The sequence below is a fragment of the Alosa sapidissima genome, chromosome 22 (genome assembly GCF_018492685.1).
Source record: "Alosa sapidissima isolate fAloSap1 chromosome 22, fAloSap1.pri, whole genome shotgun sequence".
Taxonomy (NCBI): domain Eukaryota; kingdom Metazoa; phylum Chordata; class Actinopteri; order Clupeiformes; family Clupeidae; genus Alosa; species Alosa sapidissima.
In genome coordinates, this window is record NC_055978.1 from 26574184 (window position 1) to 26592324 (window position 18141).

Genomic DNA, 18141 nt, shown 5'->3' on the forward strand with positions numbered 1-18141 from the left:
GACTCCTCTCTCTCTCACACGCCTGCTTGTTCTCCTCTCCTCTCTCTCTCTCTCCCTCACTCACTCACCCTCTCTCTCTCACTCTCTCACTCACTCTTCACCGCTTGCGCTCTCAAAAGGTGTCCCAGTCCATCCGGTTCAGCTCAGACCCGCTGCTTAATCCTCTCGCGCACTCGCTCTCTCTCTCTTTCCCCCTCTCTCTCTCTCTCTCTTTCCCTCACTCTCCCTCGTGCGCGTTCCATCTCTCCTACACACACACACACACACACACATAGAAGAAGCAGCTTTGCGCACGGACACAATACACACGCACGCACGCACACACACACACATCTTTACACACCAAACGAGAAGAGCCCAGCAGGCCTTTCATCCAGCAGGTCCAAGGAACACCTCACACCAGCAAGTCCAGCATGGATGTTCTTATGAAGGGATTCTCCATGGCCAAGGAAGGAGTGGTGGCCGCCGCAGAGAAGACCAAGGCAGGCGTGGAGGAGGCAGCCGCCAAGACCAAGGAGGGCGTCATGTATGTGGGTGAGTGCTAACGGCGGCACGCTCTCGGGGGGGAGAGGAGCGAATCGCTGTTTTCACTGCTGATTCATTTCTGCCAGTGGAAACAGCTCGTAGGATAGGATAGGGGGTGAGCTAGGAAAGAAAGACTGAAAAATATGCCTGTTTTGAACAAGTGACAGAAGAGATCATGGTTTCCTTCGAGGTAAGACACGAGAAGAGGAGTTGGGGGAGGGGGGGGGACGAGGGAGGGGAGGGGAGAGAGGGGGGGGTCATCTCTCCCAAATGAGGTCCTGTGAGACTCCTGGTCTGGGACGCTGCTGAGACAGCGGTGTCATTTTTATGCACATTCAAACAGATGTAGGTAATGCGGCAGATGCAGCCAGAGCAGCACAGAGCCGATGCAGCGAGGGGTGGTGATGGAGCGAGAGAAGCAGTGACGGAGGAGCGGGATGGAGCGGAGCGGAGGGGGGGGGGGGTGATTTTCAGAGGACAGGCTTCAGCGAGCACGGCACGATGGAGATCAGCCTATTTCTCTCAGGGAGAAGAAAAGCGCTGTGTGTCTCTGATCTGTCGTCTGATCTGAGATCTGTTCAGTAGATTTATTTGATTGGGGACACAGTGCTCTTTCCTGAGACATGGTAGAATGCCTACGGCATCTCTCTGATGAGAAGGTGCTGTGTGAATATCAGAGAGACCCCTGATACAGCAGGGCAGATTATTATGAGAAAATGATGACAATTCATTGGCTCTCAATTCTACATTACATCAATATTTGTATGCGTGTGGAGAAGTGTGTGTAGGACTGAGGATCAGCTGAGCACTGCAGCAATCAGCCCCACCCCCATCACTCTCTCTACTCCCCACCCCCTGTGTGCGTGAGTGTGTGCGTGAGTGTGTGCGTGAGTGTGTGCGTGTGCGTGCGTGTGTGTGCGTGTGTGTGTTTGTGTTGCGGCAGGATTTTCTTGCTTATTTGAGAATACTCTGATGCCTAACACTACCCCCGCATACTCTTACAGCACTGTGGCATAAAATATGAAGCGAGAGATGGAGGGAGAGAAAGAGAGAAATGGAGAGAGAGAGAGAGGGAGACTGAGCGAGATGGCGGAACACAAAGTGCCATACTAGGTGTTATGTCATAGGAGCGTGCGGCAGCTCTTGCTCCCTGGGCTGCACACACACCAGATGGGGGTGGGATAGGATCAAAGAGTTATTCTGAGAGACGGAAAAACACGAGTATGTGTATGAGTATGGAAGAGAAATGACCGAAACATTTCAGCCCACAGTGTCCGTTGCTGAACAATGCACCTGATCAAATATCCAATATCTGGTGCTGTAGCAGTTGACAGCGCACTGGTATGCTAGCTTTGACCTCCCTTGATCAGACTAGGGATGTTCATCATTTTTATGATTCTGGCTGCAGTAGTGAAGTGAGTATTGTAATCTAACTGAAATGATCTAAGCTAAGAAAACATCATGTCCCCTTTTTGCAAATTTGCTAAGCTTTGGTGAGGCATTTAGTCCCTGAGCATTTTGTGCTCGTCATCAAGGTCATTCATTCAAAATTCACAATCCTTGCCATTTTCTTGCAAAGGGGTCTTTCATATGTGTGTGGATTTTCATCCATTTTGTGGTGAAGCAGATACCTTTCCTTCTCCCTATCTCATTGTAGTTTTATATATCTCTCTACAATTGGGAGGAGTCTAAATCATCTATACCCGAGAAAGCATCCAGTAGAGAATTGTATTTGCACCCCCCCTTCCAGTCCCACACCCAGAGCCTCCATGAGGGAAATTGCCAGAACCTAATTAGAGATGCAATATTACACAGTTCGGCATACAGTCCTTACAGTGGGATTTTATTGTACACTAGCAGCTGTTTGCAGCGGGGTTTGCTTGCAGCTGTACAGAAGTGTGTCTGAAATCACTCAGTAATCCCAGAACGGGACACGCCGCTGCAGCTGGTGCTCAGCCGCCTCTGGCGTGAGACATGGGGACTGCAGCAGGGGGAGGGCGCGAGAGAGAGAGAGGGAGAGGGAGAAATGGTGATGGAGGGAGAGAGAGGGAGAGAGAGGTGGTGATGGAGAGAGGGAGGCAGGCAGGCAGGCAGAGGGGGGAAGGGTGGATGGGGTTGGGGGGTGTCTGGTGTGACGTGAGAGACTGCTTTGCAGCGCAGGCAGGGCAGACGCCTGTGCAGATGCTCCAGTCCGTCACATGGCCACCACTGCTGCTGCTGCCACTGCTGATGATGTACGGGGTGTGTGGAGAGAGAGAGAGAGAGAACGGGTGGAAGCGAAGGAGACAGTGGGGTGGGGGGGGTATAGATGAAAAAGAGAGTCTCAGCAGGACCCAGAGAGCAGCATCCAGACAGCCCATCTCCCCCCCCCCCCCCCAGTGGACAGTGGAGGGGGGCAATCACATTTTCATAAAGAGCAAGGATGAGAGACACTACTATACTATACTATACTATATTATAGGCTAATATACTATACTATACTATACACTATACTATACTATACTATACTATACTATACTATACTATACTATAGGCTATTATACTATACTATACTATACTATACTATATTATATTATACTATACTATACTATAGGCTACTACCCAGTGGAGGGGGGCAATCACATTTTCATAAAGAGCAAGTATGAGAGACACTATACTATACTATACTATACTATACTATACTATATTATAGGCTACTATACTATACTATACTATACTAGATGTATAGATTTTCTACAGATTTGTATGGAGTGCCACAGATACACACTGTGAGGTAAGGCATATTATAAGCTGGTTATGAAATAAAAGCTTGTAGTATCGTTTAGTTTGCAACAGGATTTGCTGATGCATCCTTCTTTGGGCTAAATCTCTGTTAGTCTCTCTCTCTCTGTTTTCTCTCCTCCTGATGCTCTCTCCATCTCTCTCTCTCTGTTTTCTCTCCTCTCATTCTGTCTCACGTTCTCTTTGCCTTCTCTCTCTGTCCTCCCCATCCCTCTCCAGTGAGTTATATAACTCCCATTTAATCAGCAGGGCAGCTGCTAAATACGTACAAGGATGCAGATAGTTACAAACAGAGGCCAGGGGTGTAATTCCGAGTGGGATACAATTGTACTGTATGTTACTATGCTTAAAAGGGTTTGTTGCCACAGGTAGATATGCAGGTAGGGAGGTAGAGTTCATTGAGAGGAGAGAATATATTACCACACAGAGAGTAGCGTTTATGGAGTGTAACTGCAGTCATCTTGCCTACAGTAAGCGTCCCAATACTTGAATGCTGCATAAAATGGCTGCCAGGAACCCCTATGTTTTTGACCTTATTAGAGGGTGCACAGAGCAGTGTCCTCCACAGAGAGGGGATACAGAGCTGTCCACTTGAGTCCACAATAGCAGCAGAATGCAACAATGAAAAAATATGAATGACACAAACCTAAAACAAAGCCTCTTACAATCCTTGTCTATCTTTTTTTCACAGGTGAAAAGACAAAACAGGGAGTAGAAGCCAGCGTAAATAAAGGTATTGCATTGCATGTATTTGTACAATCATATTTAGTGCAAACATATTCCATGTATTTGTGCATGTACTTAGTATGCAGGCATATAAGCCTCTGAATAAATAATCCTGTTTATGGTATTGTGGCGATGGAACTCAGTCTTAACGCTCCTCTCTAACATTTGCCTCCAGTGGCCAACAGGACCACTGACCAGGCCAATATTGTTGGAGACCCTACAATGGCCGGTGCTGACCTCTCCCAGCAGACAGGGCAGGGAGTGGAGAACGTGGCTGCCGGCTCCGGCATGGTCAACCCGGTGAGTGGCTCAACGCTCTAGCTGGGTGTCATTGATCCGTTTGGTTGGTGTCAAAGTTAAGATGAGTTATTTTTTGTATACGATGTTGCTCTGGCGCTGATGCCAAGGTGAAACGTGTGTGGTGAAATTTAAAGACGGTCCTGCAAGTGTCTGATTGTCATGTCTAATGCTGTGAACCTAACCTCTCTTCTGTCTCTCATCACTCTTCCTCTGGCTTAAATCAGGATGAGGTTGCTTATGAGGTGCCTGCATTGTTGGGGGGAGGGGACAATGATTTATGAATGCACAGCATGCCCCATAAAGCTTAAAATGGCCCGGGCTGTGAGCAAAACCAGCATAAGCCCATTTAATCTTGTTCACACACAGGTTTGGTCTTCTTCTTAGTCTTCTCTGGTAGACGGTGTGGTAGTTTAATCATTTGACCTCTATTGAGGTGTACAGTGTACCCATCATAATGATATTTGCAAAAAGTATGGTAACATCTAGGTGATAGTGAAAAAATCAGTAGAGAAGGAAGAATTTGTCACTGTGACAGTTCATTGTGTCTGGTTAGCTTACAAATATTGGTCTAGAGTAAATGTGCTAAGATTTAATATTCATGAATTAAATTACATAGTGTGTATTACGTAACATTCCTGATTTTTAGTCATTCTGTATAAATCTCATTGGGTGAATCTTGTCCAGTATGTCCAGTTCCAAGCCTGCTAGCCCATACTAACCCCATCTAAGGAAAGCTCAGCTGTGACCAGCGCTGCTCTGGTTTGGGGCGGACCGAATGAAATGTCAAGATCTGTGGTTAAACCAGATAGTGTAGCAAGCTACTTGCTGTTCGTTTGGCAGCATATTGGCAAACCCTGGTATGTGTTATGAGCAATGGAACATTATGTCCTGCCCTACGTAACCATAGCGTAGCACACCCTTTATGCTCCCTTATGTCAATATGTCTATATGCTACCAGCTATGCATTGTAGATGTAATTAAAGTTATTTGAAATGAATACCTATACAGATGATTTATCAATCCTGTCTGTATATCGGTTTATTTATTAACAGAATTTGGAAAGAATAAGCTGTATTTAGCAAATAGTATGTTTATGAAATTCCATGTGGGATATCTTCATAGACTTGTACACCTGCCCGCAATAATTGCTATATGTTTCCACTAGCACACAGCATTGGCTAGATAGTTAAAAAAAACATGAATATCAAAGCAAAGCAAACCACACCTGTCTTGGCCTTTCAGCCAGTCTGATATAACCTGCTCTTGGGGCAGATTTGTCCTCTGAACCAGGTTGACAGAATGACTGTACCATGCTTAGAGTACAGGCGAATGTGGGAATGTGTGTATGTGCGTATGCTTCTGTATGCGTTTGACCCAGGGATGATTTCTTCCCTGACACTGATCCACTTCCTCATGCTGCACGCCCTGCCATTGAGACTGCCTAACAAACAGAACCGCGGCGGAGTTCTTGACTTGTTGACAGATCTGCTGAGGTGTTGGCTGCCATTGTCAATGGCAAAGCCACTCACGCTCAGGCAACAACTGTGTTGACATTTTCCATGCACATTCTTTCTGGATGTGGTGGCATTGTTCTCATTTCATCCAAGTCTCAACAAAAACCGCTGGGTAGAGAGAAAATGGAGACACATCTTTTAAATGAGAGAGCATGGAATCAGGAAGTTGGAAAGGGAGAATGAAGCGTGCGAGTCCTCCACTGTAGCCACCAGTATGAGTCAGCAACAGGGCAGCAGCCTGCTCCGACTGCAATGCAGAGGCAGCCTAGCCTAGCCACGGCTGATCTTCTAGCCCAGCAGCAGCGGGAGAGAGAGAGGGGGGCCGATCCATCATCCCTACCGCAGGATGGACACGAGCGCTCCACTCAGCCCTCAGCAGCAGCAGACAACGCTGCTGCATCTCCTGCACACACACACACACACACACACACACACACACACACACACACACACACACACACACACACACACACACAGACACACACACATAACCACAGGAGGGCTCAGCGGTAGCTCATGACCACTAACACAAATCGCTGCATCTCTGCATGCCTGGATGAAACTAAAACCTGCTGCTTCAGAGCTTGAAGGAATGACATCTTTGACATCATCATGTCAAAAGAAATGGAATGTGTTGCCTGGTCTCAGACTGCCAGTGCTCTAGCTCCCCCTAGTGCTCACGTTGTGTCTTGTGTCCACAGGCTGACTTTCAGGGAGGCATGGAGCAGGGAGGAGATGGAGGAGAGGTGAGTGGAATTCACCAGCCGTCTGTGCCTGCAGTTTTCCTACTATTACACATTCTACACAGATATGGCTATCGGTACATCCTTGTGCAAATGAACTGAAACAAATGTGCAGCTGTCTGAGGATGGAGGGAGAATTGGTCTGTGTTCCATTCCGCTTTAAATTCCTATGAGCGTGCACCACTTGTCTTGTGAGGGTCGTTTTTTACTTTCAATAATTTAAAACACACAGTGTCTGGGTGCTGGGTGCTGATTATGATTTATTTTGTATTTTGGAGAAATTACTCTGTCTCCTTTACATTTACATGATTTAAATTCAATTCATTTGCACAAGGGTGACACATACCAGAGTCAAGGTGTGTCCAGATGTTCTGGTCCCAGTGGAGCCAGTGCTGGTGTGCTGACGGTGTGGTCTCTTGTGTCCTGCAGGGTTATTAAGCTGCTGGTGGGCAGCCGACCCGTCCTGTTCCCCCCTCAGCACCACTCAGAGCCCGGCACCTGCAGGCCTCTGCCCCTCCTCGACTCCAGATGTTATTGATGATATTTTTTGTGACTGTATGGATACCAAACTTCAAAAAAAAGAGACTCTCCCAGAACCCTCTTTCCCAAATTGCCCCCTTTACTGCTCGGTGTAGCTCTATACTCATGCCCCCCCTGCCCCCCCTGCCCCGTCCCACACCCACCCCCACCACCCACCTCCTGCTCCTCCAGTGTTGTTGTTGTCATGCTACTACCCACCCTAGTGTTACTGTTACCTCCACTGCCCACTATGTGACTCATTACACACACACACACACACACACACACACACACATACACACACACATACACACACACCATCATCAGCACACACACACACACACACACTGTCATCAGCACACACACACACACACACACACACACACACACACACACACACCGTCATCAGCACACATGCACACACACGGACATGCACACGCAGGCACAAATGCATACACACAGTCTTCAGACTTGGGAGCAAAAAGGGAGTTTGAAGAATACATAAAGGGATTATTACTGTAAGGCTTTTGAGGATTATGTGGGATTGTGAGAGTTTGCAACTGAATGTGATTGGGCCCGACACAGCTGTGAATTGAGCTATGCACGGACGTGGGGATAGGTGGCATGGTTGGGGATGTTTAAGATGGGAAGTTGCTGTTGGTATTGAACGTGAGAAAGCAATATGTATTTTCTTCCACTCCATCATGGGCATGTAGCAATATATTGTATTATATTTCTTTGCTTCACTGGGGACATCAAGTTATATAATCTGCAGTTTTTGTCTTCACAAAAGTGCAATGTGTTCTGCAGTCCAGTGAGGTGTGTATGAAATTCACTCAGAAATACAGTACAATCCTCTGCCTTGTGTTCCATATAAGAGTATGTGTCATTGCTTGTGGATTGCAGTAATGTCAGTAGTGATATGGTTTGGCAGTGCATATTTAAAAAAAAAAAAACAATTATTTATTATGTCAGATTATTTTTGAATGTAAGAACAGATATAACCTAGAACACAAAGTATGCATTAAACTATTTTTGTTCATTTAACAAAGATAGATGTGCATTTTCTTGGTTGGCTTGTCTTTGTAAATCTGTGATTACGTAAAGAGTTCTATATATATATATATGTATAGGAGTGTTCATACTGTAGCTAGAGAGCCATCCATTTTATGTTTCTATCTGTTCTTGGTAAAAATAATTCGAGTTGGTGAGAGAGGGGGTTGTATAGTCACAATGTAGAGTGAGAAAAGGAGGACAAAACACCGAGTGCTGAACACCCTTCATTTGTCTGTCCTGATTTTATTGGAACGCATGTTTGTGCAGTTGGTGTGCCACCTCTTCAATGCCCGCAGTGTAAAGCAATAGACCAGTCATGATATCTGACTGCCTCTCTAGGTTTGTTCTTCAGTGGTTGTGTTGGTTTATTAGCAATGTTGTTGTATCAAGCAAATGCTAAAGATGTTCATGAGATTTTTTTAAATTAATTACAGAGGACTGTCTGTCACAATTGTTGGATCTGTCCTTCTTCCCCACTCTCAGTTGGATACCTAAATTTCTGACACCAATTTATCTGTTAACAGTGTGTGCTACCCCCTGCCGAAGGCTTGTGTCTGCTTTAGATAACTATGACAGATCTTTTTAACATCGCAGTGAGTTCTTTCTTTGAAGCCATTGGAAAACTGAGGACTGCATGTTGCCTTATCAGCACTTAGATACACACACACACGCACGCACGCACGCACACACGCACACACACCCACACTCATGCACACCCCTGTCACAATTTCACACCCACGCACAAACACTCACACATACACAAACATGCACAGGCGCATACTGTGAGGCACATTTACATACCTGCACAGACCTCAATCCCACCATGCACATACGTGCGCGCACACACACACACACACACACACACACACACACACACACACACACACACACACACACACACACACACACACACACACACACACACACACAGCACATTTAAGTTGGCATCAAAGCAGACAAGCTGATTTTATAAATAGTCAAGTGAAATAAAGAGTTTTGTTGAAATGTAAACCAGAGGGTCCTTTGTTAAAATGTTGTGTACTGTTTATTTGTTATTGTTCAGTCCACAATTGAGTGACCCAGGGTTATGAGGAAAACAATGGATGTAACAATGGATTATAGGCTAATCACAAAATCTGTGTTGATCTTAAATTAAGTAAAGTTACAAAATACATTCAAATACTTTACGACATTGTAGAATGGTTGTTGGTTAATAAAAATAATATGAATATTATTAATAATAATAATATCCTATAAACTGTGTTCTGTAAATTGCATGTATCACTGTAACATACTGGTCATCATAACATATCAAGTTTCTCTGGGTGTTAAATCTAACACACAGCAATATGGAGCTCTCAGTAATACAGTATGTCTGGAACATGTTCAAACAAGAAATCCGCTTTCGGGGTAAACAATTGCATAAAATCAGAAAAAAGTACCTTTAAGAAGCGCGGCAGCTGTGTCTGATTTAATTTGTAATACTTTCATGAGCGGTTTTGCAGGGAGTTCCACAAAGGGAGCATGTTGATTAGCACTCTGTGATTAGACAACAGTGCCACATCCAGGCAACGTAGGTCATGCACATAGTGCATTCATATAAAATATAACCTAATCAAAATGCATTCATATACAAAAAGTCTAACAGGACAGAAATGCATTGCTGTTATCACTTCCCAAAGTAGTATGAATAAATTAATGAATAAATTGATGATCTATCTTTCACATAGGCCACTGTGATGGGCGATGCAAATGTTGCATGTCCAGGTGTGAAATACAATTCCACAAACATATAAACATGGAAGGCACCTGAATAGCACAGATCACTGATTATTGAACATTAAAAACTGCTAGACACAAAATCTTGAGTGCAGTGAGCTTTTGGACAAACTATGGGCAATATACTTATGAATAGCTGTCTTTTTATTTTAGTTGCAAAGTCATGAGGGCTCTCACACTGTGTGATTGACAGGATCTACAAATGCATGCATGCATGGTGAATATTTAAATTTTACGTAGAGCAAGATTTCACAAGGTTCTAAAAATGGAGGTAAAACATCACAGCACATCACCTGCCTCATCTCGTTCAACAACATTGTGGAACGTGACTTCAGAAAAAAAATATGGGGTGTGGATTTGGCACCTTCCCTCGTCAAAGTTAGGGTTGCCACGTGCCATATCAGTAAAATTCCATGCTCTGGCAAACTGTAGTTACTGATCACATATTTTGACTGTAGTGTTTTAATAGTGTTACTCATCTGAGTTACATTGCATTCAAGATGTGAAAATAAACAGTATTTTATTATTGACAAACCTTTATAGTCAATTCATGACTTCCAAGAGAACTGTGGACCAATACCAATAACAAACAACCTTGGCTCTTGGCTGATCAATGTTACTATGATGTACAGGGTCAATTACACATGAGTGAGTTAGATTTGTGGTTGTTAAAAGTAAATAAAGTATTCTTCTAATAACTACTTGGTATTATGGGAGAATATTACAATTTTAAACCCAATTAGAGTGCTGTATAGACCCTGAGCAGGAAACCACTAGTTCATGCACATGTAGCTGTTAGTATGCCATGGACTGAAAAGGCTATTTAGCAGAAAATTACAAATGTAGCCAAGGAAAGGCAAATAGTCAATACCACTTTCTATTAAATGTAGGAATGTATCTGTAGTTTATTTCAGTTACTTGGAATGGACATATAAAATTCACTCGTTTTAAACTTTCATGTAATTGAACAGCATGCTTTATTTCAAAATCTTAAATAGCATCTAAACAACTTGTAGTCATCAGTGCTGCTCTGGTCATGTAAACACAAAGCTCTGGAGAAACTTACTAGTACAGACATTTTGACAAACTCTTTATTACTTATACTAAAACTATTGCAACTACTAGCAATGGCTGCTGACTTTATGACAAAAGAATTTGGAAATTTGTATCAGATCTATCAAAAAGCAATATTTGCATATCAAACAATATTACACAAACAATAGCATTGCAGAAAAAAATCATCCAAATAGTTTTTTGCCAATATTTAGAGCCTGGCCAGCAGCACTGTCTGCGGCGGCACCACCAGCGAGCTTCCCAGCCACATCCCCCACCATGTCTCCGACACCTGCACAAGATGTTATGAGTGAAGATATGGAAATACAGTAAAAGCTGTTGGCATAGTACTGGTGGGTTAAGCACATTATAGGATAAAGTCTCTGTAATCAAGATCAGTTTAGAATGTAATAGAATCTCTTGCAATCTTGTTGGTAATCCACAGTATATATTTGTAGCTGGTAGTCCACATTGAGAATGGCAAGAGCATAGTGATTTCTTTGCTGAAGTCGCCGCTTTAACCCTCTCTGGGAATGTTGAGAAATGAACATTCTAAAGAATATCTGGGTTCATTGAATTCAACATAGAATTTTAGAACCTTCAATTGTTGCGGAACTTAGAATGTTCAAAAACCTACACCTTTAAGGGTTAAATGTGTATGAATGAGTGTCAGTAAATGTGAAGGATATGATCACCTTTTTCTTTCTCCTCTTTCGCTCCTCCACCCATCAGTTCACCAACTTTCTCCTTTGCAACTTGAGCTGCAAAAAGACAACATGTTGTGCTCCAAAATCATGGAAATGTCAGGCATCATTGCTAAAGGACTACAGTAAAACAAATTTTAGAGGCTTACCTGCTTTATCAATGACCTGGTCAACCTGTCCGTCGACAGCTCCCTTCACAAAGTCCATATTCTTGGATACGTTTGTTCTTGCTAATGCACACAGGACTGTGAAGAATGGAGTGTGTGTGTGGAGATGCGACTGCTACACTCTCATATAGGGTTGGCATCTCGCTAGCCACGCCATCCATCAGCTGCCAGGAGGACGCACCCACCCATTCGAACACAGTCCAACCCTCTCTCTCACATATGCACTCAACCCTGACTAACCAGTATCACACACACCACACACCCCCTGCCAACACACCCTCGGCCAAACAAACACTCTCCACAGTGAAACTGACACTGATGACACTGATCAACATCACATAATCTTACACATTTCTTTTTAGATATTTAGAGTCATTTATATTTTATTTAGTCTTACAGTGCCTAAACTATTCACCCCCTTTGGATATTTCCCATTTTGTTGCTTTAATAAATGGAATCTTTGTCAATTTAATTGGGCCTTTCTTACAATAATTAAATCCCCTCTTTAATGTCAAAGTGAAAGCAGATTTCTACAAAGTATAGGCTAATATTAATTATTTAAAAATATATAATGCCAAAAAAACGGTTGCATAAATATAGAATAATGGCGGGGGAGGGCACCTATGACAACTCTGAAGAAGTTAAATGCAGTTCTCAAATGAAGTTCTTCAGTCAGAGCTCTATGGGTGAGTGGCAATACTCTTATTAAATCTCGACTAAAGTTTGCCCAAAGACATGTAGGAGACTCCAAGGTCAAATGGAAGAAGGTTCTTTTTGGTCTGATGAGACTAAATTATATGCATAATATTGAGTGACATCCAGCCTTCATTGCTTTGGTAATGAAACAGACATTTTCTGTTTGCAATTAAAAGTGAATTATGAGCCTGGTAACCACCTAGCCTGTCTCACAGGAATGCGTTTTTAATCGGCATATCATGTGCTTCATGTAAATGCTTAATTTCTGGTTTAAGGGAAACAAAATATTGAAGAATTCCATTACACTCTTTGAAGGCATGCCATGCCTTGAAGCATAGGCCTAACCGTTATTCGATTGGCTGGTGCCTTGTGCAGCAAAAGTTGAAGTCAAAAGACGCATCTCGTTCATTTTAGATGGATTTACGTCATCTGTTGCCGAAATGAATTGTGGTTCCGACCGTTGCGTTGCTTTTTCCCGTCGCCTCCATCGCCTCTGATGTTTACCTTGAAGCATAACCGTAATTGTATTTACTGTGTAGCCAATGCCAACGGGATGCGTCTCCAGCACTGCATTCATACAAGCGTGTGTAGGCTAGGCACCGAAATGTTCAACTTTTGCTGCACCCACGGACAGCAACGCAAGTCAAACGCAAATCAAATAACGATTATGCTTCAAGGTGTAACCTGCGTTGTGTTGAACCTGCGCGATTCAGCCCTGCACACGCCCGGACTCGAACCGTCTAACACCGAGGTGAAGTTAGTTTGATATTTGTTATTCGGATATTCGACAGATATTTAAAAAAAAATGTATGCGGCCGGTTTCACCCCGTGTTTGCAGACAATGTACAAACAGATGACCTGTCTACTTGCTCCCAGCCGACCTTAGGGACCGTCTAAAAAGTACCTCCTGAATTACCTTCATAGTCTTTTTTGTCAATAGTTTTGACATCATGTGACCTAGTGACTCCAAACCAATTCAAAATAGCTATCCTATATGGGACTCATCAGACACACCTCTTTTTATAGTCACTGTATGCACACTGTATTTTATATGAATACTTTAAAGAAAATACATTATTTCCCATAAGAAACGGTCTCCTTTTTTTCCAATACCTCCCAAGCCATGTGACCTAGGGACTCCAAACCAATGCAGAATAGTTATCCTATGTGGGACTAATAAGACACACCTCTTTTTATAGTCAATCTATGCACACTGTATTTTATATGAATATTTTAAAGAAAATACATTATTTGCCATCATGAATGGTCTCCTTTTTTCAATAAGTCGTGTGACCTAGGGACTCCAAACCAATATAGAATAATTATCCTATTATTCCAAACCAATGCAGAATAGTTATCCTATATGGGACTAATCAGACACACCTCAAATTAATATGATTTTTGCACATACTATTTTATATTAATTTCTTAAAGAAAACCAATTTGTTTCCTATGAAAGCTGCTTTGTGCTCAATACCTTCAAAATACTGGGTCCTAGACATCACAGATCAACATAGAACTGTTCTGCTATGTGATACTAATCAGACACACGTCAATGTGAAATAATATTTTGCATGAACTATTATATTTAAAAAATTTTTAAAGAATCACATTTATTTCCTATGGAAAACAGCTTTTTGCTCAATAGCTGCCACATGAGGGGTCCTAGACAACACAGATCAATACAGAACTGTTCTGCTATGGGGTACTTATCAGACAGAGATCAGAGATTCAATATGAAAAATGATTTGCCATCTACTATCATATGGAAGGTATTGAGAAAAATACAGAATATTTATAGAAAGTTTCCATAGGAAACAAATTGGTACTATAAAATAGTATGTGCAAAATTTATATTAATTTGAGGTGTGTCTGATTAGTCCCATAAAGGACATACTGCATTGGTTTGGTGTCCCTACGTTACTTCCCTTGGGGGGGGGGGGGGTATTGAAAAAGGAGACCATTCCTTATAGGAAACAATATATTTTCTTTAAAATATTAAAATAAAATAGATTGTGCATTCAATGGTTATAAAAAGAGGTGTGCCCGATGAGTCCCATATAGGATAACTATTCTGCATTGGTTTGGAGTCACTAGGTCACATGGCTTGGGAGGTATTGAAAAAAAGGAGACCATTCCTTATGGGAAATAAGGTATTTTCTTTAAAATATTCATATAAAATACTATGTGCATATAGTTTCTATAAAAAGAGGTGTGTCTTATGAGTCCCATATAGGATAACTATTTTGAATTGGTTTGGAGTCACTAGGTCACATGATGTCAAAGCTATTGACAAAAAAGACTATGAAGGTTCAGAAGGTACTTTTTAGACGGCCCCTAAGGTCGGCTGGGAGCAAGTAGACAGGTCATCTGTTTGTACATTGTCTGCAAACACGGGGTGAAACCGGCCGCATACATTTTTTTTTGAATATCTGTCGAATATCCGAATATCAAATATCAAACTAACTTCACCTCGGTCCCGCTAACAGCAGCACCTCGGATCGGGAGGCGAGCGCGCTAACAATTGAGCCAATAGCCCAGGCTACTGGCTCGCATGCAGGCAGCACTCTTGAGGCGTCGGGGAGTGAGGTTTACCAACGTTCCACAAGCACAGCTAAGCTAGCTGGCATCCGTTACACTGGCATACACCATAGTGGACCACATAGGGAAAACCCACCGGCATGTAGTTACCCAAGCGTTTGAATCTAGGGAATTGATCCTGTTAGACCTTCTGTGTAGTGAAGGTTGAGAGGACACATCATCCTTGCATGTAACATGCTGTTCCTACATTTTGCCATTGTAAATGTTCTAAAGAATGAAAATCAGTTTGAGGTAAAGCTATTTTATATTAAACTAAATGTACTACATTTTGGTGCCCCCCGATGCCCTTAGGTTCCCTGATGCACATGGTGGTGACGGCGGCACTGGGAGCATCATGCTGTGCGGATACTTCTCCACAGCAGGCCCTGAAAGGCTTGTAAAGGTAAAAGTAAAATTAATTCAGCAAATATGGAAATCCTGGATGACAATCTGATTCAGTCTGCAAGAGAACTACGGTTTGGGAGAAGAGCCAAAGCTTACAGCAAAAACAACACAGAAATGGTTTAAAGACAACGAGGTGAATGTTCTGGAGTGGCTGAGTCAAAGCCCAGACCTCAATCCTATAGAAAATCTGTGGCTGGACTTGAATTCCGAACACCCGATCCCCTTCCAACCTGGCAGAGCTTGAGCAGTTGTACAAAGAAAAATTTAATAAAATTTCAGTATCCAGATGTGCAAGCCTGATTGAGACATATTCACTCCAGACTCATGATTAATTGCGGCCACAGGTGCACCTACTCAGTGCTGACTTGAAGGGGGTGAATACTTTTTATAGGCACTGTAAGTACTTCACGGTGGTGTCTTCCATAGTAATAGTTCAGCATCATTAAAGATGTCCTAAACCACACAAAGTGCAAAGAAAGTAAACATGGTACAATGGAGCCAGTAACGGACTTGTGAGGAATAATTTGATCTTTCAAATATCCACATGGCCACAACAAACAGTTTTGTGGTGCTCTGATAGCCATGTGCACAAACCTCTGGGATACTATAAGGACTGACGCAGTCACACAGCCACTGGCCTCTGTAGGGTGACGTTGTGAGTGAGTAGCCATCTGTGGCTTAAGTTCCGTCAGAGACGCTGTCAGTCCAGTGCATGCAGTGCCAGGGACAATGTCATTGTTTATGTCAGGGAACGTCCTGTACATTATAAACACACACACACACACACGTGCCAAGTGCCACATGCATGACAAACACACAAGTACTGTTTACATTATACTCAAAGGAGTTATAATAAGGTCAAAGATACGTTATTGACAGAGGAAAGTGTTTTAACAATAAGTGAAGAATAATAACTAATAAACACTTAGGAAACTCCCCTAACCTTTTTTAAAGGATAGTTTTTTCCCCCCTCACAGGATCAAAAGAGTATATATACTTATATATTTTTTAATTGCAAGCAATGACATTGTGTTCACACTAAATGCTGGGCACAATTCCATCTTACACAATGCAAAAGAGACTGCACACACATTTCAAATTTGTTTCTTATTTCAAATATTTTATACACACAGCCCTGTATGTTAGCACTGCCTGGAATTTATCCACACATAATTATTTGGCTGAAGGCCCTACCCTAGAGATGTTTGAACCAGGCCAGCCAGCAGCCACATCAATGGATACCGCCGGTCTCTGCTGATTTACTGAAGCTAAACAGGTGTGGGCTTGCTTAGTACTTGGATACTTGGGAAACTAAGTTCGCTGGAAATGGTGTTGGTGGGTGATCTGTGGCCAAAAATGGACCCCAATGCCCCAGTGCAGTGTTGGGGACACTGCTTCCGATGAGACGTAAACCGAGGTCCTGACTCACTGCGGTCATTAAAGATCCCATGACGCCAATTGCAATGAGTGGGGTCCCTGGTCTCCTGGCTAAATTCCCAACTGAAGAAGACCACAGAAGAACAAAACTTACTCATTCAGCACCTCTCATGCTAAACTGTTTCTCCTCCAAAGAAAACCCCAGTATTCATTTCGTTTTTTTCTGATTGCTTAAGCACATTTTTTGTAACTATGGCTTTTTTTGCAAAACTCTACACACAAATAGGAAAACCTTTCACCCAATCAGCAAAACATCGTAGTTCTCTTCCAAAAGCTAACAGACCTTGCTCTTCACACCTTCGTAAAAATTGTGTTTTCGTATCAAACAGTAAACACAAGCCATCACAATAATAAGCACACAATGTGCCAACTACACGCTGATGGTATGAATAAAAAACACATCTGGCTTTTGCTTTCTCTGTGCAAAAGGTAGACTATGTCAGTTTGAGGTCATACTTTTGTTATAGTTCTGTAAACATACAGAGATCCAAACTTCAAGTATTGGTGTTTATTTACACACATCAAAACAAACACAAGTGTTTTTTTCCAAGTCAAAACACAAAATAGCAATTTCACTGAGACAAAACAAATCATCTACATCGGGTCGTCTCCCTCAAAATTCCATCTACATCACATGCAATGTCTTAGTCCAAGGCACCGGGGAAAATATATTCTGGAATGCCGTATCCAGGCCTGACATGACAATATCCCCACATGTAGACTGTTTTTTTTGCCTGTAAAAGGGCTAATTCTTTCTCTTCTTACCCTTCCTCTTTCCCCTCTTGCTCCTCCTTGTCCCTTTCCTCTAACTTCACCTCCTCGTCATCCTCTCCCTCTCACTTCTTCACCTCCTCGTCATCCTCTCCCTCTCACTTCTTCACCTCCTCGTCATCCTCTCCCTCCTTCACTTCTGCCTCCTACTTCTTCACCTCCATGTCCTATTCTTCAGCCTCCTCTAATTCTTACTCTTCCTGCTCCCTCCATTGTACCCACATTACCTGTGGTTTATTTATAGTGCTTAGGCTGATTGCAAAGTGAACGAATTATCTAAAACAGTTTTCACATGAGAAAGTGTGCCAGAGAGTTGGCAAAATAGTGTAAATGATAGCCATACATGTGTATAGATTTGCTAGGAGTGTGTTGATCATTTGGAAAT

The 18141-nt window shown here is 42.7% G+C and overlaps 1 protein-coding gene across 2 annotated transcripts; it reads left to right on the top strand.

The window, feature by feature from the left end:
- sncgb (synuclein, gamma b (breast cancer-specific protein 1)) lies at positions 1–9175 on the top strand. 2 transcript variants are annotated; one of them, XM_042079004.1, is made up of 6 exons: positions 1–534; positions 3998–4039; positions 4208–4332; positions 4557–4574; positions 6548–6592; positions 7019–9175. In XM_042079004.1, the coding sequence occupies exons 1-6, from the start codon at positions 414–416 to the stop codon at positions 7025–7027; spliced, it is 360 nt and encodes a 119-aa protein (XP_041934938.1). In that variant the 5' UTR covers positions 1–413; the 3' UTR covers positions 7028–9175. The 2 variants fall into 2 exon arrangements, with proteins under 2 accessions (XP_041934938.1, XP_041934939.1); XM_042079005.1 differs by lacking the exon at positions 4557–4574 and having other exon boundaries at positions 5–534.
- Positions 9176–18141: the final 8966 nt, after the last annotated feature.

Coding starts and splice junctions, on each gene's coding strand:
- sncgb (XM_042079004.1), top strand. CDS start 414: ATGGATGTTCTTATGAAGGGATTCTCCATGGCCAAGGAAGGAGTGGTG. Junction 535..3,997: donor GGAGGGCGTCATGTATGTGG/GTGAGTGCTAAC, acceptor TTTTTTTCACAG/GTGAAAAGACAAAACAGGGA. Junction 4,040..4,207: donor AGAAGCCAGCGTAAATAAAG/GTATTGCATTGC, acceptor ATTTGCCTCCAG/TGGCCAACAGGACCACTGAC.